This window comes from Tyto alba, unplaced genomic scaffold (assembly GCF_018691265.1).
Source record: "Tyto alba isolate M040663 unplaced genomic scaffold, T.alba_DEE_v4.0 Super-Scaffold_48, whole genome shotgun sequence".
NCBI classification, from domain to species: domain Eukaryota; kingdom Metazoa; phylum Chordata; class Aves; order Strigiformes; family Tytonidae; genus Tyto; species Tyto alba.
Window position 1 is genome coordinate 26,009,305 of NW_024881324.1, and position 22,383 is coordinate 26,031,687.

Below are 22,383 nucleotides of genomic sequence, written 5' to 3' on the forward strand. Positions count from 1 at the left end.
GGAGCGGGGCCTCCCTCCTTCCCCCCCCCCCAGCGCCGGCTGCGGGCTGGGGAGGGGACGGGGAGGGGGGAGGGAGGGGCGGAGGCAGGCGGGCGGGGAACGCGGCGGCAGCAGATGCTGCGGCGGCGGCGGTTGGGTCTCCTTCGGCCACATCCCGCGGCCGGTTGCGCCCGCCAGGCGCGCAGCGCTACGCCGCCGCGCAGCCTGCCGCCGCCGCCGCGCAGCCCTCCGCGGCCCCGGCCCCGGCCCCGGTCCCGGCCGCAGCAGCGGCCCCGCAGCAGCTCGGCGGGGCGGTGGATGCCGAGCCCCGGCGGGCAGCTGTCCTGCGGCTCAGCCCCTCGCACCCGGCTCGGCGCCCTCGCACGGACACGCGGGACCACCACACGCACGCCCGGGGAGGGGGAGAAGGAGGGGGGAGGGGGGGGGGGGGGGGGGGGGGGGGAGACGGACAAACCGAAGATGCTGCAGCTGGGCAAGGTCAGGACCTTGCGGTGAAGCCCGGGGCCGTCGCTCCTCCCCCCCCCCCCCCCAACCACTCCACCTCCCCCTTCATCCTTGCCTAGCGGACTGAGGATTTGCTGTTGGGTTTTGGTGTATGTTTGGGAGAAAACAGGCTGAATCGGCGCCGATCGGTGAGTACGACAGGCACCGTAATGGTGCCAGGTTTCCCCCCACCCCCCCCTCCCCCCCCAGCCTCTCCCCACACCCTTCCCGCTTGCGTGATCTCTGTTCTTGGTGCGGGCTCCTGCACCGCTCCCCCTCGGCGAGGCAGCCGGGCTGGGTTGGGCTGCTGGGAGCTGTGTTTGTGCCTTCAGCGGAGAGGTAACAAAGTGCGTTATTTCCCCTTGTTTCTTCCTCCCGCGCCTCCCCCCCCCCCCCCCTCCATCTCTTTCCTCCCTTTCTTTCTACGTTAGTCGCTGCTTTATGTAGGGCAGCCGCGGCTCCGTGTCTCCCGACGCTCTGCACTAATGTGCTCGTTACGGCAGTGAAGTCATGGGCCGGGGAGGAGGAGGAGGAGGAGGAGGAGGAGGAGGAAGAAGAAGGGCCGCGGGGACCCGCGGGCGGGGGCAGCGCCCGGCCCTGCGCGGGGGCCCGGGCCCTGGGGCGGCTCCGAGCGGCGGGTGTCTGTCTGTCTGTCTGTCTGTGTGCGGGTGTGTGTGTGCTGGGGGGGTGTGGGGGTTGTGGGGGGGGTGCTTCTTCCTTTGAAGCCACCGCCTGCGAAATCCTGCGCTCCAGGAGCGGGCGGGGAGGGGAACCGCGATGTGCGCTGTGATGTTTCGTTGATCTATATTTAATGGCTGAAAGGAAAGATGCTTTTCTTTTCCTTTACCCTTATCTTACTCTTATTCTGGTGTGTAATGTGCTTGTATCGATCGGTCAAAGCGTTAGCTTCAGCTGAATCAAGTCACTACAGAGGAGGTGCAGCAGCACAGGCAGTGCATGTCATACACAAATTCATTTGGCCTGGGATCGTGGAGAAAAATTATAATAAAAAAAAAAAAAAAAAAACCTGAAGAGGGAACATTTTAGAAACCATGTTAAATTTCCCCTGGAGGGATTGGAGGCATGAATACACGGAAGACTGGAATATAGCATCTTGAGCAGAGACATTTTCTTTCTCATACTTTAAGATTTAGGGTGTGCTTTGTTCAGATTCTGGGTGTATGCACTATAGAGGAATATCCAAAACTTGCAGAAAATATTTAGAAATGAATAGACCCCTTGATTAAACACCCAGGCGTTAACTTTATCGGGTGTAGTAACTGATATTCATGCCCCTTAGAACATGTATGCCTTTTTATCGGCAATGACAAGATAAAGTAAAAACTTCACATTGCATGCTTATTTTCACAGTCTGTGTAGGTAGTCTGCATGTAAAGTGAAAACTGAATCAGCCTGAGCAGTAGAAAACCTTTCCGTAGGGTACGTCAAGGCTTACGTACCTCGAGATAGTGAGGGGACCACCCAGAATTATATGGAGTTTATGTAAGTCTGTTGTGGGCTTTTGCAGAATCGAGAGAGGGGAAAATATCTTTGTCCTCCTGTATTTAAGGATGTGTTCATCCCGTCTTAAAAAATGAACGGATTATCTAACTCGTGCAGGCTGGGCTGATGTTTTTCAAGCAGCCTGGTTAGCTGGGCAGTGTATAAATGACGTGGCGCGAGGGAGTTGGGTGCAGGTCTCCAGAGAAAGCTGCTGCGTATCCTACTCATGGGCCTCTGAGACTCAAGTGGCTTTAGGGCTTCCACGAGCCTCGTTAACGCAGGTGGTCCGGGGAGGAGCCCCAACCCGCCGAGGAAGACTGTGATATATAAGCAAAACTCAGACATTCTGTGATGATCGAATACCCTGCTAGGACTAACTCGGAGCCGAGTTGGTGAAGCTGTCTCTTTTCAGTCTGGGAATGGCTTGACCCTTTGGGAGCCTTGACTGACTATCAGCCTGCGTCCTGCAAAACGGCAGAGGACTTGCGATAGATCGTCCTCATTAGTAAGAAGTTGATTAATGGCTCAGGACCGTGTTGAACGTGCTTATGTTGAACGTTGTTGTACCGGAACAGGAGATCGCATCTTGATCACGTTGTTCAGAGATGGTTTTTTGCAGTCTGTTATGTAAGAGAGGCTTGGAAGAAAAAAAGGAGTAGCGAGCTGTGCTGTGTATACGTACCAAAGGAAATACCCCTCAGAGCTGCTGCTAGGAAGCAAAGTATTTCTTTCTGAATGCCGGTTGCATGACTTCCTGTGGATTTCAAGATGCTTTTGGGAGGGAACTCCAGCTACGGTGCTGGAGTTCTGTTTGTCAGGTACCTTAGTGGGCGTTAAAAGTGGTAAATAGCTCATCAGTGACACAAGCCTGTGACTTTTGCTGTGTTTTTTTTTTTTTTTTTTTTTTAATAGCGCTACTGAAATAATTTCATCCTCACGTAATGAACTCTGACAGACGGCTGCACAGAATAGAAATAGTAGCAACTAAAAAAAAAAAAAAAAGGTGTTTGCATAATTCTGATTTACATAATTTACCTTTGCTGATGAATGGTATCAATTTAATGGCTGTGGTTCAGTGTTAAGTATTTGTTTCTCAAGACACGTGTAAAATCAACTTCTGCTACAAAGGAGGTGGCAGAGCAGCTTATTTTAAGGGTCTTAAACACATTTTTGGGTAGGGCTGTAGACTGGCATGTAAATGGAGCAGATAACAGAATGAGCAGAACTCATGAGTGTTAAATTTTTCACTAAATTTCAGATACATTTTCTGTTTCAGGGTTCAGTGTGATATTATTTTTAGAGCCTATCACTCCTGGAAATTCCAGCATATCTTTGTTAGAATTTCAAACATACATTTCAACAATTCCTAGAAGCAACTGTTTTTAGGAGTATCAGCAAGATAAGGAAAATACATTATTACAGCACTCCTTACTTAAATAAAGACTTGTGGTTTTGATGCTTATTGATTGTGCTTGTAAGTCATGAAGAGTTTGATATTTCAAGTTACAGCTGAGGTCTGACAAAAATGAAATTGATTGTTTCTCTCCTTTGAAGGTCTCAGCAAGATCTTATTACAGGATGAGTTTTGGATGCTTATTTAACTGCACAACATTAAATTTAGTAGTCTAATTATTAATAACATACAAGTAAACAATAAACCTTAATGGAGGCAGCATTTTCAATTATGGTGCATTTATTTTTTAAATGAGAGAATGACTCTAAAATAGAATTAAACCACATTTGCTTTTAAAAAAGAGATTGATTTTTTTTCTGACAAAAGTCATTACACCTGCAAAAATGGTATTTTTCTGACCTTTTTTCTTTCTCCATCTTTTTTTTTTTAATATATTTTGTTATGTGGGCATGATAGGAAAAGTTACTTCTCTTATGTCAGTAGGAAGTCTCTGTGAAGGGCAGGTATGCAACCCTCTGCTCACAGACTGCACAACCACAGGACCCTTTGGCTAATCGTTCTTCTGTAGTGAGGCTCAGTTGGAAAGAAGTCTAAATGCAGCATGACACACTGAAACAATTTCTTCTGTTCCCTTGAGATGTGCTAATTTGGTGTCACGGATGGGTTGTGAAAGCAGATTGTCTGACCAGATTCTCTGGCAGTATGCTGGACAAAATTTAAGTTCAATAAAATCAAAAAGAAAATATGATATCTGTTTATATGTAAACTGATAGCCATGTTAATATATTTTTTTCTTCTTGTATTAGTTGCCGGTTTAGTGTAAACCTAAGAAACAGAGAAACATCTCATTATCTATGAGAGCAAGTATTTAATAGTTGTTTAAATTGCTCTTGGCATGCTAATTTCTAGTGCATCCTCCTGGCTCTTAATCTGCCTGTTGTACTTTACAAAATTCAATTATAGTAATAAGCAATAACTTGAAGAGACATAAAGCATTAAAAAGTATGTGTTATCTTGTCCTTTTGGCCACTGCCTATTTTATTGAAGTTTCTGAAAAAAAACAAACAAACAAACAAAAAAAACCAACCAAACAAACCCAGGCTTCTAATGAAACTTTAAAATTTCATACTTCTCAGACCTACCGAAAAGGTGGTAACTTTTAAAAATTCATATATAAAATAACCATGTTTGATGTTATGTTTTATTATGGTTTATTACACTAGCCATAGTAGTTCTACTGTATGACAAACCATTGTTATCATCTTGTTTTCACTCGAGAAGCCACACGTACGCAGAATCCACTTTGAGTAGTAACATCCCAAATCAGGAACCTCTGAGAGCCAAAGGGGCTTTTCACAAAAGGTTCTCTAGGAAAAGATTTTGCGTTTCCCTCCTCTGGTTTCTTCATCCTTCTCCCCTCCACCTCTTTCTTTTTTCTTGCCAAGTTTGCAATTGATTTCTTCATCTCCCCAAAGTCTTCGCAATACAGCAATTTCCTTTTGGTCAAGAAAATTACTTTTGGAAACTGATAGTAAAACTTAAATTTGTTCACTTAGTGTGTCATATTCTTTTTTCAGCCATAGGTACATTCTTCTGTCCTAATGCAGTCAAATATTGTTCAATTAAGTAACACCAAAATATCCCTTTAAGGCTGAATTTTTGAAAGGACCAAATGAAATTTAGCAGTTAGGGTAAACAGAGATTCTGACGGGCTTCTTAATTGTTTTAAACCCACTGGATGAGGCTTAACTCTTATATTCATTTATATCAGATTAATTTCTTCTAAATTAGTAAGAAATTTGGGGAAATGATTAGAAATAAGTTTCAGTGTGGTGGTAGAAAATTGCTGTACCTTTTAGCACCACTAGGATTACTAAAATTTGCAATCTGCATCCTGTAAAGGTGTATGCCTTCCGCCACAACCAGCAAGCAGTTTGGAAAGGTGACTGGCAGGGGTCTCGGAGGCAACTCAAAGCTCCAGATAATGAATTTCAGGGAATATATTGTATTTTAATTCCTGCTTCCCAAGAGAATACTTCTACAATTTTTGAAGCTGGATGTCTGAAAAGCAAGAAAATGTGCACTGGATGTTGAAAACAGAACATGCGAACCTTCCCTTCTTTTGTTTATAGTTTTCCACCAAAATACTGAAACTCGTGAGTGTGTGTATTTTAGATTTATCCGAGTGAAGAGTCTAACTTCTCTGAAGGTGACATACATGATTATATGAATCAAGTCTCAGCATGCTGGTATTTTCTCCTAATGTTGTAGATGTCTGAGTAGTAATCGGGTTTCATTGAAATCAGGTTGTTGCTGTCCCAGTCAAATTTGCTTGCTTAAAAATAAGCATTCTTCTTGACAAGAGGTTGACTGTTGCTTTACCCACTTGGCATATGGGAAGGCAAAAGCATTTTCACTCTTATTTATTGGCATGAAAAATGTCATGGCATTGGCTATGGATGTTCATATTCAGTGAAAAGGGGAGAGGAGGCAGAAGGCTGTGTCAGAGAACGGTTATCTAAGGAAACAATAGCTCAAAGGTTTTCAGCAGTGGAAATGGCTCAAGGTTAGACATGGAAGGCCTGTCTGGGCGAACCTTGTTGTCTTGTATGCCAGAATTTTTAGAGAAATGGCGTTCTTTACATAAGCAGATACCTGAAGGCAATTTTAACACCATCTCTTTCTCACATTTCTTACAACAACTCAACTGCAGGACAGCTTTTGAACATGCCTAATGGCATCATCTCGTTTCTGAATGGTGTGATACCTCTGAAAGTGAGATTCTGTGTGAACTAGAAGCTGAAGTCTCATGGAAAGTGGGAGGTGGGCTCCTAAATGGTGTAGATGCTAAGTACAGAATGGATAGTTAGTGAATTCCTACAAATCAAAATCTAGGTCAGTCTGTGAGGATTTTGACAAATTTTAACAAAATAGTTAGTCATATTTGACACTTTCTAAATATTTCTGATGAAATGCCTGTATCCTTGATCACCACATGATAGTAACCTGAACTTTCAGGTCTGGCCTAGTGTGCTTAGAAATGCAGTGAATAGAACAAAATAGCCTTGGGTATTTTGAAAAAAAGTATGTGCTTTAATGAAGGAGGTTGACAGTAGCGGATGAATTGCATAATTATCGCTCTTCTTACTGCAAATGGTTTTGAAGCTCGAGTTGCAAGAATAATGTGACTTTATATGTGGATTGTCATTGCAGTATATGTCATCTGGAGGTACAGGGGAAAATTTGGAAGCGTGACAGTACATCCCTTCCTTACAAGTGTCAGTAATATAGATGGCCAAACGCACTCTCAAAATTATCATTACAATTAAAACAACAGAAGACGGTTGGCTACTGTTTTCTTTATTTCTGTCACTGAACCACGTCCATAGCACTAACACCCAACAGAAGGATTTTGAGTAACAGGGTTGGAAGTCCTGCTTAGGGATCGCCAAGTTAATTCCCAACTGCCTCTCAGCTATGTCTACATGATTTTCAGAAGGTAGAGTCTGGTTCACTGAGGGGAAATAAAGCATTTGTAATCTTGCACAGGCCTTATTAAAGATTAACTATTACACGTGCTTTTATTTTACCGATGGCATACGGCATCCTATAATTGAATGCATAGAAGATACGCAACACCAGTTCTTCTTTTTCTCCTGTATAAATAAGATGGTCCCTTAAAGATTTTATAGGTTCACAGGTATGTATTTTTGGTTAAAAGTGTTTCTGACAAGCTTGGCAGGTTATTGCACTTATTTTCCACTTCTGAGTTCCATTGTTTTTACCAAGAACAAGTAAAGCATTGCACGAAGCCTCAGGGGTCTTGGAGGACTCTGACTTTAATCTGTTTGAAGAAGGATGGACAGGTTGAGCTTAATTAGAAACACGCATATCTAATCAAAGGGTAAATTTAGAATTGCAAGTTTTAAGAGCTGTCATTAGAAGCAGAGTCATGATACCAAGAAATCTTGTTCATATAAATGGGACCACCGAACAGAGGCCGTAGCATATCTGAGAAGCATAATGCGCTATTCTGTTAAACAACTGTTTAGTACTCTCAGGTAAATAGGGCTCTTTAGTACTTGTCATTGCATGTTTTTTCAATAAAAACAAATTCCAAAGCATGCATTTCTGATCAAATTAGGGAAGTTCGTTAGCCTCTGAGTGTTTCCACTGGGATCCTGCACACTTAATTCTCAACGCTGACTGTCATAATGAGCACTCAAAGGATGGGTATTACTCCTAATTTCAAAAAGGAACAAACATTTCCTTGTCTTCTGTGTCACCTTACGGAGCACTGATCTGTGCAGCAATTACTTTATGTGGATGAAATGCAAAGGTATGGCGTAAACCCTAACCTTTACATCTCTTCTCTGCATTTTGAGGTTGAGTTTTGATCAGTTGTCTTAAATGTTCTTTCTCTGTAAATATCTCTGTAAATACCTTTTAATTAAAAGTAACCAAGATTCATCAGCTTTGCATTTTTTCCTTGTCTGCCTCTAAGTCTAGGAGGTACAGTGCATGTATAGGTCTTGCTGTCTTTTTTTTTTATCCCCCAGATCTTTTGAAGATGTGAATTTTTGGTAATAAATGTTTATTCTATTTCATGTGTAATAGTATATAATACATATTTCATGTGTATTATATGCTAATACACTATTTCATGTGTATTAGTATAAAAAGTCTTAAACTGAACAGGGAAGACACCTGGTTTTGAGTGGTAAGAACAAAATTTTAGACTTTGATCATGTATTATGCCTTCAGTTTAGCTTAGAATGGCTAAAACTTTGCACAGGTATATGAAGTAAAGCAAATCAGTTTGATTTCCAAAGGAAGATTTATTTATTTATTTTTGAGCAAATGCAACATTAGTATTTGAAGAATAGGTTATACCTGATGCTTAATGCCAGCTAAGCACCACATAAACTTGACCTACTTTTAGGACTTTGGGACATTTTGCATTTTTGAGATCTGGCATCTCTGTCTGACCTCCTGAACATGCCGGTGTCATTTAGTTGGAAAGCCTGCTGGACAAGGGCACTTCGTAGAACCTGATTTTTCCCGTTTGTGTGTGAAATCCCGATATATATTTGCGCAAACCAGAACTGTCTGGTGAGGGAGAGCAGAGGTTTCCTCCACAACACTGCTCTGTCCACCGGAGTCCTCAGGCTGACACTGCTGACTGATCACTCCGAGACTCTCTCGGCATGGCCTCCCCTCTAAAAATATCCACTGAGGAGCTACTTGGCTTTTGATCAGTGGTGATGACAATATTTTAGGTCCCCAAATGACAGATTGCTGGTGATCTATTGACAAAAAAGACTTGGAGCAATGATGTTTGTCAAGGAGCCAAAGACCCTGCAATATAAATTGCTCTAGTGGTTGGTGGTTTTTTTTTGTTTGTTTGTTTTTTTTTTTGTGTTTTTTTTTGTTTGTTTTTTTTTTGTTTTTTTTTTTGTGTTTTGTTTTTTTAACTGTGTCCAAAGCAGAGAAAGAGATCTGAAATACTGTTAATAGGAAACCAAAAAATTGTTGGGAGGGGAAGGTGGGAAACAGGACGATAGGCTGGAAGGCACAATTGCTGTACTGTCTACAAATAGGAAAGTTCCTAATTCAGTCTTTTAACATAGGTAGTTGAGCCAGTCTGATGATTTCTAGCAAATACCTTTAGAAATACATTTTCGGGAGTGTTTTGTTTACAAAAGTGTATCACTTCTAACAGGGCATCTTGCACAGTTACAATAAGCAAAGCACGGTTTGAGCATGTTTAAGAAATGCATGCATGCATATATTCTACTCGTATGCTATAAAAAGGCATGGAATTAGTTGCACCTGTGTCAAATGTTAAAATTCCTCTCTTGAATATATGTTATATAACTTGTATATTTTTCCTCAAAAGCAGTGTAATTCTGTATTTTCCCCCAGGCAAAACCCAAATGGATTCTTGTTGAATTGGTAGCAGAAATCCAACTGATTGAATAGGACACCTGTGCTTTACAAGACCTACCTTAGTAAAAATACTTTTTTTCTCTTTATTCAACCTTCTTTCGCTTGACTTTTCAATAATCCCACAATCTAATGTTTGTCATGACACAGTTGTGGGTTTCTTTTTTGTTTTGTTTTGGTTTTGTTTTTTAAAGAAAATTCAGGTATTACAGTGTTGTCATAAAACAGGCAGGATGAGTAATCTCAGTAATAGTTTGTAATTTTTATACTTTAGAATAGACAAGTTTTGCTGTACTGGGTGAAATGGTTATTTTCCAGATTTGGTCAAGATTCCAGGTGGGGGGAAAAAATGGTGGAGGAGTGGGAAAGAGAAGGAAAAAATCAGAATGCTAGTTTGTTTAGCCAACTTACCTTAAAGACATATCCTTCCTGACCTGTAGAACAGAATAGTTCTGGAAGTATAAGGTTTGTTTACCTGATGCTGTAGTATGCTTGTCAATAAATGGTGTTACCCTCTAGAAAGTCGTACAGACCTCTAAAACAAGAAACTGAGTTTATGGAAATATGCGTTCTTGGGAATGAAACAATTATTTCTTCCCCTTCCGCTGTTTTTATATTCACTTGTTTTTAAATTCACTTAGTCATAATTCATTTAACATGTCTCCAGTAAAATACCAGGACTGTAATGGAGAAACAAGGAATCATGATTTTTGAAGGGCTTAATATTCTCATTATAACATTTAAGTGTCCGTGTTTTTCAAATATTTTTCCAGTAAATCTTTATTTAAATATGGTCTTTTGGTTCTGCTTTGGACTTGCTAACTACACAGTATAGTCAGGTGGCCAGAAATTAAGGGGGTTTGTTACATGGTTTTATTTAGGAGTGTCTGATTTGTAGTGTCATACAGTCATATTTTTGCTTAACAAAAGACAAGGAGTAGTTGGTATGAAAAAACTGAGTTGGCCAGGAGGAATGGGACTAGTGGAGAAGTGAAGCAGTACCTAAAACTGAAATCAGAGGGAGAATGGGAAGGAAAAGAGCGATTGCTCTTGAGGTTACAAAGTTAAAAGTATTTCCCTAACTGTTCGACCTGTTGATCCACTTTCTGAAATACGTTAGTCCTACACAGTGGACTAGAAGGATCCAGGTGAATCCTTACTATATATATATTCTCTTGAACTGTTTGCCTCTAGAGAAGTAGGTGCCAGGTTTTCTCCCCTGTGCACATTCAAGGTGACACTAGTTTGTGCCCCTTTTGGTTCCGCTCTTCTTTCATGCTTATCTACCTATCCAGCAAAACCCTGTGTTGGTAAATGTGCTGTACACATGAGGATAGTGTCACCCTGAAAAGAAACTACTGGTGTTTATGCTGAAAAGAGCTTTAATGAGTTCACTTGACATTTTAATGATGCGATTTAGTCTTCAGGTCTGGAATAAGCTACTGGACTTTAGGTTCGACTGTTTCTATTCATCTGAGGATAGAAGCGCAAGCTTTGGATACTGCGAACACATTTAGAAATGCCCATTCTTCTATAAGTTTGTTGAATGCACATAAATTAATATGTGGGATTTTGTTATTTGAATAAAAGTTGTAAAATAAAAATGAGAGAACATTTGAACTCTGTAAATTTTCCTTCTTATTGCTAGGAAGTATGATAGCTTCCTGAAACTTAGGTTAGATGAAGTTCTTTTTTTTAAGCAAAAATATTTGTTTTCTTACAGTGAAACAAGACGACTACAGTACTTAATAACAGTTATGGTACAACTAAATTAAGTAGATGGTGTAAGAGAGACAGGTGTACTTCAGGATCTGTATCAAGGTCAGGGAACATACATAAAGGTAGAAATGTCTGTGTAGAAGTGTGGTACGGGCTTTCAGAGGCAGCTCCCATTCAAAAGGAAAATCAACCTCAGCAGTAAGTGGTAGCTACAGCACCTCAGATTGCCTGAGCAATTCATCAAGAACTTTGCCTGTTGGAATGGTATGAGTTGAGAAGTATGTTTGGTTTTGAATCAGCTAAAGGAGGCAACATCAGGGCGATAAATCCTCTACGACTTCAATGGAGTTTGAGGATAGCTAAAATAATTCTGGCTTTGTATTCCATTCCCTTCAATGTGTTACTTACAGTGGTTTATGCGAAAGGGTTAGAGACCTGTGATTTATTTCACAATACTAGGTTTTAGATATGAAGTGTATTTCTGAAGCACAGCTATACATCTGCATTTCACAGGAACAGTCAGAGAAAGGAAGCCCAGGACAAAGGTTTTTCTTCTTTGCACATGAATCATTTTAGAGCTTCTTCGAAAAGGTGATTTACCCTGCTGAATGAATTCATAGAATATTGTGTAATATTTCTGATGTTTTAATCTTCACCTTTCTCATATACATGTAGAAGAGAAGAATAAAAAGGGACTTGCAATTTAAAGTCTGAGCATTTATACAGCCAAAACTTTTGAGGCTTGAAGATACATATGCAGAGCTTTTAATAATACCTAAATATGACGTCCAAATATTACCCCAAACACACATATAAAGCAGTACTGCCTCTCTCTTAATTATTTATTTCTGTCAGACAGGCTTCCTCTTTTGTAAAGACTTTTTGTTCAGTTGTCTTGAAACAGTCATTAGTGGCTTTAATAGAATACCATGGAAGCTTCTGTGGCCTCATGAATTCTGTTACTGCTTTTTTTAAAAATTGTTTTAAACATCTGGGATCTCTCTTGCTTTCTGATGGGATGTGAGTGCTATCACTTGATAACAAGCATGCATGCATTATATATTACATCCCTCTACAGTTTATGATACTGCTTTGTAGATGAAATAATTTTCTGGTGCAAAGAGGTGTTGTCAAGGGGCTGAAGCTGCTACCTCTAGATGCAGGCTGGCTTGTGGTGGAAGCCCCAGGAAACTCCTTCAGCTGTCCTATTTTCAGCTCTTGTTTCAAACTTTCATATCGTTCTACTTAAGTGAAACCAAGCTTCTCAGTGTTTGAGTGGAAGTGTATTCACTTCTTACTGATACTGAATTTCAGTAGGCTAATTCTGTTATGAAACTGGACCTCAGACTGACATTACAACAAGACCCTGAAGGTAGCTGTAAATAGCCCAGTGGTTCCCACCTTGCAATACAGGGTGAGCTCAGCAGCTCTGAGTTAATCCATGACAAGCGATAACAAACGCAAGAACCACAGTCAGGACTACTCCCAGGGCGTGCTTAGAAAATCGTGTGCTGTAGATTTATTAACTGTACCATGTACGAAAGACCACATGCAAGAATGCAGATGGAGTAACAGACTGTAATGTTAATTCATCAATCATCTAAACAATCAAACTCAGTGTTGGCTCTTTCTTTTGTACTACATCAGTGTTTTGGCAACTGAACTTAGATCACAACCCTGTTGAACCGGTGCTGTCCAAAACATACTCACATATGGTCCTTGTGCTGAAAAGTTCAAAAACCTAGCTAACACAACTGCTGAAGGGAAAACAAGTCTGGAGAGGTTGAAAAGGGGTCAGGTACAAGCATGGAAATAAGATCCTGGTTGCTGATGTCCTCTTGTCCCCTCAGACACATAGCCCTTTCCATGCTGATTAAGCAAATTCTTGTCTCTTGTTATACTGCTCTCAGTGCATGGGTGGCGTAAAACTAACTTTTGCTTGACTTCATATGACATTTTCCCAGGCAGGTAACAACATATGTTTTATGGGATGCAAGAGGCTTTTTTTTTCCCAAACAGAAAATGTCATCACTGAGCTCTTGTCCCCTCTTTAAAAAAATGAAAATAAATAAAAGGGGTTATTTGGAGGGGAAAAAAAGAAGGGTAGAAAAGATAAACTGTTCTAGGTCCTTTCTCCATGAGAACTTTAAAGAACAAAACCAGAAGTTTCTTTTGCAAGAATAATGAAGCTGTGCAAAGTATCAGCGAATCCTCTGCTGCTGGTCCTTTAGTACAGCATTAATATTACTGTATTAACACAGTGTATAAGGAATGGTATTAAACTCATTTGTGATCAAGAGTCTGTTGCTGTTGTTTCATCATGTACTAAGAGAGAGAACTGGACAGACAGCTGCTGTTCAAGCCTTGTTGTGGTACCAGTAACAATTTCTTTCCAATCATTTCCTTATTTGTTTCAAGCAAAAAGAAGCAAACATTCTCAGTTAGAGCAGGAAGATGAGAGACAAATGTTTGAATTTCCTATATCCATAGGTTGCCTTCTTCAAGTAGGGGTCAAGTTGATGATGAAGTAATTAAAGATTCTTTCAGCAAAATAATTAGCATAGGTAAGCCCTAGAATATTTGGATAATCTCTCAGCAATTCTCTCTCACTTTCACAAAACATTAAATATTATTCAAATTTTTGTTTGCCTTAAACATGTCTCAGAGCTTTTAAGAGTCTCTTTCAAAAGTGGTCTTTTCTGACATTTTTTCTTGACATTTATTTTGTGAGGAGAGACAAACAAACAAAACACAAAAGAAACAAAAAGGAAACAAAAGTGGAAAGGGGCAAGGTGAATGAGCACCTTTGGCACAGTGGATCAGAAGGTAACTACAGACTTTTCTTTGCACTTTGTAGATTAGTAAAATGTGCCTTTATCACTTCATGAAGTTAAAATTAAATATCTCAACAAATATAGGTAATGACTTTGGTGGCAAGATTGCATAACTATGTTTTTGGCTATGTTATGGATTGTATTTATTGTTCTGGAATAATTTATAGGTAGTAATATAATGCACATTCAAAAATACATTTAATGCAATGTTAATTTGAAAAATAAAATTTGTTAAACTTAACAAATTCCATGAAACATTAGTTGTAGCTTTTGTAGCTGCTATTCGTTAAAACAATTGTAAAAAGGTTTGCTGAGCAAAATGAATTTATTGGAGAAATCTAATTTTCATAACTCTGATTTGTTTATATACTTGTAGTCAGCCTTCGTAGTATGGTCTATTGAAATGTGCAGTGAATTTTAAAACATCTGCCCTTTAGTTATTTGAAGTATTACTATCCTAAATGCATGCACATAAGGCGACTGCTCCTTACGGTTTTCTACATTTCCATTCTAGGAGCTGCTCAAAGCATGTCTTTGTTTTTCTTCTCCATTGTTCCTCTAGGTTGTCAGATTGCAATCAGCAAGACTTGTGTAGTTAACAAACCACTTACACCTCAAGAGGGTAAATACAATGTGAATGACAATGGTATTTCCTACAGATATAATCTGAAGAGAAATTTCGGTTTAAAAACCATAGTTTCTAGGAGATAAGTTTGTTTACTGGTATGTGTGGATATAGCAGAGTACATTATCCCCCTTATCCGTGGTAGAGATAATTTTTTTTTTTCTTTTTTTTTTTTTTTTTTGTGATCAGAGGGTGGTTAGACTTTGAATCTTTTTTTTTTTTTCTTTTTCTTCTTCCAATAGACTGTTCCACAGTTGAGCACCCTTCCCTGGCAGCACTCAGCATCCTCCTCTCATGAACTTTGCTGTAGGCTTCATTACTTGTGTTTTCAGCTGCTAGCTGGCTTGTTTTGGATACTGCTTATTGCTGAGTTAGGGCACAGGCTGGTATTAGTGACACAGAACCAGAGCTCACTCCTCATCACCGTGGTAACGTGAAATACTGTGGCATCTCATTGTGGTCTGTGACTATCAAGCTGTCCCAGGATGGTTCCAGTAGGGCCTTTCCTTTTATGCTTGTGTGGACTCTGTTACAGATATCTCATCCGTTGCTAACAAACAGCTAACTTGGGCTTCAGGGTTAGCTTGTAGGCGGCAGAATATTTGCACCCTGAAGAGTGGAGGAGTTCGTATTGATCCACTTGATCATGGCATCTGCCCATCGCCTGTATTCAAAATTCTATTTTTGTATTATTTGTAGGAGACTTAAGGTCTCTATTAATTCTCTTTGAAAGATCATGGTGATCAGGGGAGGTTCCTGAGGAGTGGAGGAGAGCAAACATCATTCCTGCCTTCAAGAAGGATGATCTGGGGAACTACAGGTCAGTCAGCCTCAATTCAGTCCCTGGGAAGATGATGGAACAAATCCTCCTAGAAATAATTTCCAAACGTATGAAGGACAAGAAGGTGGTCGGGAGTAAACAGCATTGATTTATGAAGGAGAAGACATGCTTTACCAACCTGATAGCCTTGTATGATGAGATGACTATGGTGGATGAAGTGAGAGCAGTGAGTTGTCATTTATCGACTTTGTGGGAGACTTTTGACAGTCTCCCATAACATACTCCTAGACAAGGTCTTGAAGGGTGGATTAGATAAATGCACAGTGGTGTGGCTGAAAACTGGGTGAACTGCTGGGCTCAAAGGGTTGTGGTCAGCAGCATGAAGTCCATCTGGAGACCAGGCACTACTGGTGTACCCCAGGGGTCGATCCTGTGTCCGATATTGTTTAACATCTTTGTTCGTGATCTGGGTGAGGGGACAGAGTTACACTCAGCAAGTTTGCAGATGATCCAAAACTGGGAGGAGTGTCTGAAATGCCAGAGGAGCGTGCTGCTGTTGAGAGATGCGTTAACAGGTCGGAGAAAAGAGATGACAGAAACCTTGTGAAGTTCAATGAAGTCAAAATGGCAAGTTCTGCACCTGGGTTGGAATAACCTCTTGCACCAGTACATGCTGGTGCCAACTGGCCCGAAAGCAGCCTTGTGGAGGAGGATCTGGGATTCCCGGTGAACAAGTTGAACGTGAGCCAGCAGCGTGCTCTCGTGGCAGAGAAGATCCAAGAACTTCCTGGGCTGCGTTAGGAAAAGCATCACCATGAGGTGAAGGGAAGTGACGCTTCGCTTCTATGCAGCACTGATGAGGCCGCATCTAGAGAGCTGTGCATGGTTCTGCATCTCTAGATAATTCACAGCTGTTCTTTGACTTCTGCTTTGGCATCTGCGTTGTCTCAAAGAAATTCAGATATTAGTGGGCTGTAGTATCGGTTTAACTGTTACTTAACATCAAATGAGGAGCAAAGCTTCAGACTGGGGCTGGAAGCTGTTTGGGACCAGGGAAGAGTCTTGGGTATGGGCCAGATGCGTTCCCACCGACGCTGGTTTTTAAAGCAGTGGGCAGCTGGTTTCTCTGCAGATGAGAGGCTGTATGTGGCCTTCAGATTGAACGTCAGATGTGCTCATCATCCCAAGGATGTTAGTTGCATTGATTACTGTTGGAGAACGGCTCAGAGACAAGGGTCCTGTGCCTTTATCCAGTAGATTGTAAGCTTGCATGTTTAAGTTGTGCCTTGTCATGTATTAAGAAAATCTTTGAATGAACGTTGGCGCAGGCTCTACTCATACAAAAAGGAAAAGGGGGAATTATTGGAGAATGGCTCAGAGACAAGGGTCCTGTGCCTTTATCCAGTAGATTGTAAGCTTGCATGTTTAAGTTGTGCCTTGTCATGTATTAAGAAAATCTTTGAATGAACGTTGGCGCAGGCTCTACTCATACAAAAAGGAAAAGGGGGAATTGTTGGAGAATGGCTCAGAGACAAGGGTCCTGTGCCTTTATCCAGTAGATTGTAAGCTTGCATGTTTAAGTTGTGCCTTGTCATGTATTAAGAAAATCTTTGAATGAACGTTGGCGCAGGCTCTACTCATACAAAAAGGAAAAGGGGGAATTGTTGGAGAATGGCTCAGAGACAAGGGTCCTGTGCCTTTATCCAGTAGATTGTAAGCTTGCATGTTTAAGTTGTGCCTTGTCATGTATTAAGAAAATCTTTGAATGAACGTTGGCGCAGGCTCTACTCATACAAAAAGGAAAAGGGGGAATTGTTGGAGAATGGCTCAGAGACAAGGGTCCTGAGCCCACCGAGCAGTTGTATGACCAGAGCCTGCTCTAGGGGCTGATGCTGGGCCTCACTAGGGTTTGCCTGCAGCTGCTCGCAGCTGCTGATACCTGAGGAATGTCAAGGACACTTCAGCCCTGTGTACCGTGGTGTGTCGAAATCAGGCTAAGGGGAATTAGGAATAGTGGTCTGAGAAACCTAGTATTATGGTAACGGTGGTCTGAGAAACATTGTGTTACGGTACTGTTGTGTATCGAAAACAAGTCAACAGGAATCAGAAATAGTAGCATGAGAAACTTAGTGTTATGAGAAGCTTGTGCTGTAAGCTAACTGCAAGTAGGTGGACCGTGCGAATACGACCTTTAGAGCTTAAGCCAATCAGCTAGTGACTAGTAGGCATAATTAGTAGAAAGATTATAATAGGCTGTAATGAAAATCAATAAATTGAAGCACACTTTATCACTCATACTGAGTCGGCTACGTTCTTCCTCCTTGGCCTGGGTCCTCGGCTCGCCCAGCCCGGCAGATTACCGTGGCTTGTCCGGCATGCATTCAAGTTTTCTCTGAAGCAGATGCTGTGTGATTGGTCTTCGTTTCATTTCACCAGTCACAGATATGGCAGTCTACTTCGAGTACGGTGATGTGTATGCCTCAAATTACTATGATACTGAAACTGGAGAAGTATATGTAGCGTGCTCCCTTTTTTCTGTTGCTCCTGGGATACCCTGGACACCCTGACGCATGGTTTGTTTTTTTTTTTTTTATTTATTTGCCTTCTCAACAAAACCGAGGAGAGATGTTTGCAGCAAAAGACCAGTGGTGTCTGAGTTGGAAAGATGTGGATTACTGGTTTGCAATTTCAAACTATCCTAAAAATAAACAGTTCACAGTTGGAATTTACTTGATGATGATTTCTGTGATATCACTGATGATAGGAAATGCCTCTTTAATTTTCAGATTGGAGAATGTTTTTTCAATTTTTTGCTTTCATAATGAAGCATCTAAAATGAGTTATCGTTTTCTGCTTTGTTTTTGAGGAAGTTGCTTAAAACTGTGCAACTGTGTGACACGCCCTGCACTTTCAGACTTACGGGGTGATGACAGCAGAAAATGCATGCTTTAATGTTTGAGGACATTTGTCCTGGACCTGGAGAGGATGATCTACTGGAATCTGAACAGGTAGTTCCTCGTTGTATAGTATAGGAGGTTGCATCCTAACACCAACTTGATCAAAAAGTCATAAGGCAGTTTTGTAATAGCAAGTTCTTTTCCCTGCATATTTTCTATCAACAGGGTTTGGTGGGAAGGGAGAAATGGCTGGGAAAATGATGGCAGATTGGATGATTAATACTGCTTTTATTCAGAGAACGTGAATAAAATTTAAATTTCACTTTATAAAAAAAATCTGTGTGACACTAAAGGTTTGTAATATTGTTTTACAGTGTTGCATAGATGGATGATTGATTATTTTGCTAGCTGTCTTTGGGTTTGTTTTATTGTCTCATAAACTAAGTGAAACGCTAAATTTTATAAAGCTCCAGAGTTACCTGATGGAAACTAGATTTCCCTGTTTTTTAATAGGGAAGTATTAATTGTGATGTGTTTTTCTAGTTTTTGTTCTTACAGACCCAGAAGTCCTGGGCTAATTGAACGAGGCGGGCAATCTGATCACACAGAACAAAACCAGAATTGATGCTCTAACATATACTGGTTTTACATGTTCACATAAACCTTTTTGTACCAGTCTGTGCTGGTTACAGGCTTGAGTTTTGGATCGTAAACTCTCCCAAATTTTATGATAATGATAATTATCGATCTTCTGAGTTGTTTCTCTGTGGGAGCAAAACCTCTAGAGGGTGCCAAAAAACTGGTTTTGGTTAAAGAAGCTGTTAAGTCCTGTACTACTAATGTCAGAGGTAGGGAGGTGCAGGTCAAAGTTCAGTTCTTGAAAGCTCTTTCTGCTCTCAATAATTCCAGTGCCTTAAAAATGCCTGCTCCTTTGATTTTGGTTCTGCAAGTCTTTCTACTCTGTGATGATGGTTTTTTGTAGGGTGGTTTTTTATATATACTGGGCACTAACCATATGATTGACAGGACTGGTTTTAGATTATTTTTTTTTTTTTTTTTTTTAAACATATTTAATCTTTATTCATAATTTCTCCAAATGGGAAGAATACATGGAGTTTCTAGTATCACACAGAGCACACACTAAGATAAATACTGTTTCTTTGTCCAAGGCTTCCTATAACAGCAGTGTCAAAATGTCCACACATTATAGATTTTCCCGTTCCTTTGCAATTCTTCATCTTGCCCAACACTGTGCCCTCTGCTGTTGCTAGGTTTTCAAAAGCCCAGCTAGCTTTAGGCACAGACTGCAATTAAAAGGAGAAAACAAGGAGGCAGGGGAGAGGTGTTCAATAGTGGAGACAGGTACAGGGTAGAAGCTCTAGGAACAGGTTCTCCAAGTAGTTACTTCTAACTGACTTGACATGTAACCACATTTTAAGAAAAACTAGACCAAATTGTTTTAAGAATCACTGCTTGATAACAGTTAAACATCTACGACATGACAAAATATTGCCAGCTGGACTATGTATCAAGAGTCACTGTCGATCAGCTGCAGACGGTGAAGAGGACGCTGTCAGAAACAGTAGGCTAGTAATTGCTCCTGCTGCACCTTCTCAGAGACATGAAATTAGCTTTGTTTCTTGTCTCTCTCTGTATAGGCGTGCCAAAAATACCTGGATATGTTCATGTATTTTTAGTTCAAAATACTCCTAGGAATTCTTCTCAACTGCAGCCTTGCATAAACCTCAACAGACTTAAAGTGGTTGTAGACAGTAATGATGTGTGTCTTTAAAAATAAGGTGGTATGTCAAAATTAGAGTCAACAACACACATCAAAAATTGGGGAAGAAGGTTCTTGGGAGTTTTATAGGTATTTGGACGCTTCTGCTGTAAGATATGGTTGCTTGGGGGTTTTGTATATGACCTAGGACCATTTCCCCCACACCTCACTGTATGGGAAATCTTTGTATTGTGGTCAACACAATCAGAATCCTGTTCGTACTTACTCTCAAAATTCTGTTGATGTGAGAGGGACTATTTACATGTGTGAAACCAGGGGGATTTGCTGCAAATTGTATAATCTACTAATGAATTTGATAATTTATATGTATTAGCAAAGCATAGTTGTTCATGATCAAGATCAATATTTAGTGTACAAAAAATGTACTGCATATAAATTAATTGCATGACCTGCCTAAAGACGACTTTAAGAACATTGCAAAATTAAGCACCTAAAAAAAAAACTTGTCTCAAAAAAAAAAAAAATACAGCATATATTGTTAACTGGAGATGCTTATTTTGAATAGTGCTGGGGAATCATGGTGAAAGAAGGCTATCTAAAAAGAAAAGGTTGTCCCAATAAAATAAGGACTTGTTATAATGACAAGACTAAGGGATACAACTGATGGAATCAATTGTTTTTACCAAAAAGTTAAGATAGTTTTATAGTTAAGCTAGTCATAAGAGTGCAGAGAAAATCTGATGTCATTTGTAGGAAAGAACAAAATTTGAGGGAGGAGGGATGAATCAGTCCCAAACAAAATCACGTGGTATGCATTGGATTAAAAATAGTTAAATGATCTCAAAAAAAAAAAAAAAAAAAAAAAAAAAAAAAAAAGGGTTTAAGGATACTTACCCTATACTTACCCTTCAGTGCAATCAGCTGAGACACTGCAAGTGTACTGAGAAGGGTCTTACTGGAGTGAGTCACGACCTAGAAAACACACCTGCAGAAGATGATAAAGAAGCTTAAGCTATCTTCTTTTGCCAGCTGAAAGGAGTAAATTGATTGCAGTCTGCTAGTACCTCACAGTGAAGTGATTTCTGTAGGAGGGCTTTTTAATATTGTAGCAAATAAAACAATGAGAGTTGGAGGCTAATATTAAATTGATTTTAGAAATGAGTTTAAACTTTCAATACTGGTGGTAGTTCAACACGGAAGTAAAACTATCAAATGGCAGTAGTCTTAATATATTTATTGAAGGCTATATATATATTTAAAATACATTACATGAATAGTCAGATTGATATTGTAGGTATCAGATCAAATGATAGTATTTTCTGGCTTCACTGATGAAGTCATTACTGAACTAATGCATTTCAGATGTTATTGTTCTCAATTGCTCACTAATAGTGAGTGTACTGGTAGTATATTCTGTCCATCCTTCTGAAAAAAACACTTGAAGCTCATTTATTTCTATTTACATTACCAGTGGTTATATTACTGATGTTATTGCTTATCTTACCACTGATTCTGGGATGATTCCAAGAAAATCTTATATTTATAGGTACAATAAACCCTGGTTAGCTTTTTTTTTTTTTTTTTTTTTTTTTTCATTTCTTGATGGTAGAATATAAGAATCTTGACAAACTTAAAATAATGAACAAAATCTCATGTGCAGCCCTAAGGACCTGGTTCTTCATCCATGTGAAATTCATGAACTATTGTAATTCCATCATGCTGTTTAAATATTCCTCAAAACTAGCACCAGAAGGCAAATTGTGGCATTTGATTGCCTTTTTCTGGTTGCTTCTAAGTTTTTACTTCTGTTCACTTCTTAAGAGTACAAGGGAGAGTTTGGTTTAAATAGAATCCTTGCTAATATACAGTAAAAGGTACTGAAACTGTGCGTCTGATAATGCCCTGTTTTGCTCTTTATCAGTTTGTTTTGAAATCTTAGAATACTGTGTTGGGTTCGGGTGTGTTTTTTGGTAGCAGGGGAGGGGCTGCAGTGGCAGCCCCCTGTGAGAAGCTTCTCCAAATCGGACCCACCTCTGGCCAGAGCCAAGCCCCTCAGCGACGGTGGCCGTGCCTCTGTGCTAACGTATTTAAAAAGGGGAACCGGGGAGAAGGAATTGGAGTTGTGAGGAGGGCACTTGTGCAAACACCAAGGTCAGAAGAAGGAAAGAGGGAAATGTGCTGGAGCAGAGACGCCCCCCCCCAGCCCATGGTGAGAGGGCAGGCTGTGCCCCTGCGGCCCGTGGGGGTTAACGGTGGGGCGGATGCCCACCTGCGGCCCGTGGAGGTTAACGGTGGGGCAGGTGCCCACCTGCGGCCTGTGGAGGTTAACGGTGGGGCAGGTGCCCACCTGCAGCCCGGGGGGGTTAACGGTGGGGCAGGTGCCCACCTGCGGCCCGTGGAGGTTAACGGTGGGGCAGAGGCCCACCTGCAGCCTGTGGAG

General features: G+C 40.6%; 1 protein-coding gene across 10 annotated transcripts in view; it reads left to right on the top strand.

Annotated features, from left to right (window-relative positions):
- Positions 1–22,383, top strand: part of CTNND2 (catenin delta 2) — a 699,957-nt gene that overhangs the window by 832 nt on the left and 676,742 nt on the right. For 8 of the 10 annotated variants that reach the window (XM_042806907.1, XM_042806914.1, XM_042806911.1 and 5 more), the window contains exon 1: positions 558–632. The exons of 1 other annotated variant lie outside the window; for it this stretch is intronic. In XM_042806907.1, coding sequence (XP_042662841.1) covers positions 596–632 — 37 coding nt within the window. In that variant the 5' untranslated portion in view covers positions 558–595. Of the gene's footprint in view, positions 1–557; positions 633–18,292; positions 18,314–22,383 lie in introns of those variants that run through there. One more of the 10 variants, XM_042806910.1, reaches the window with a different exon arrangement.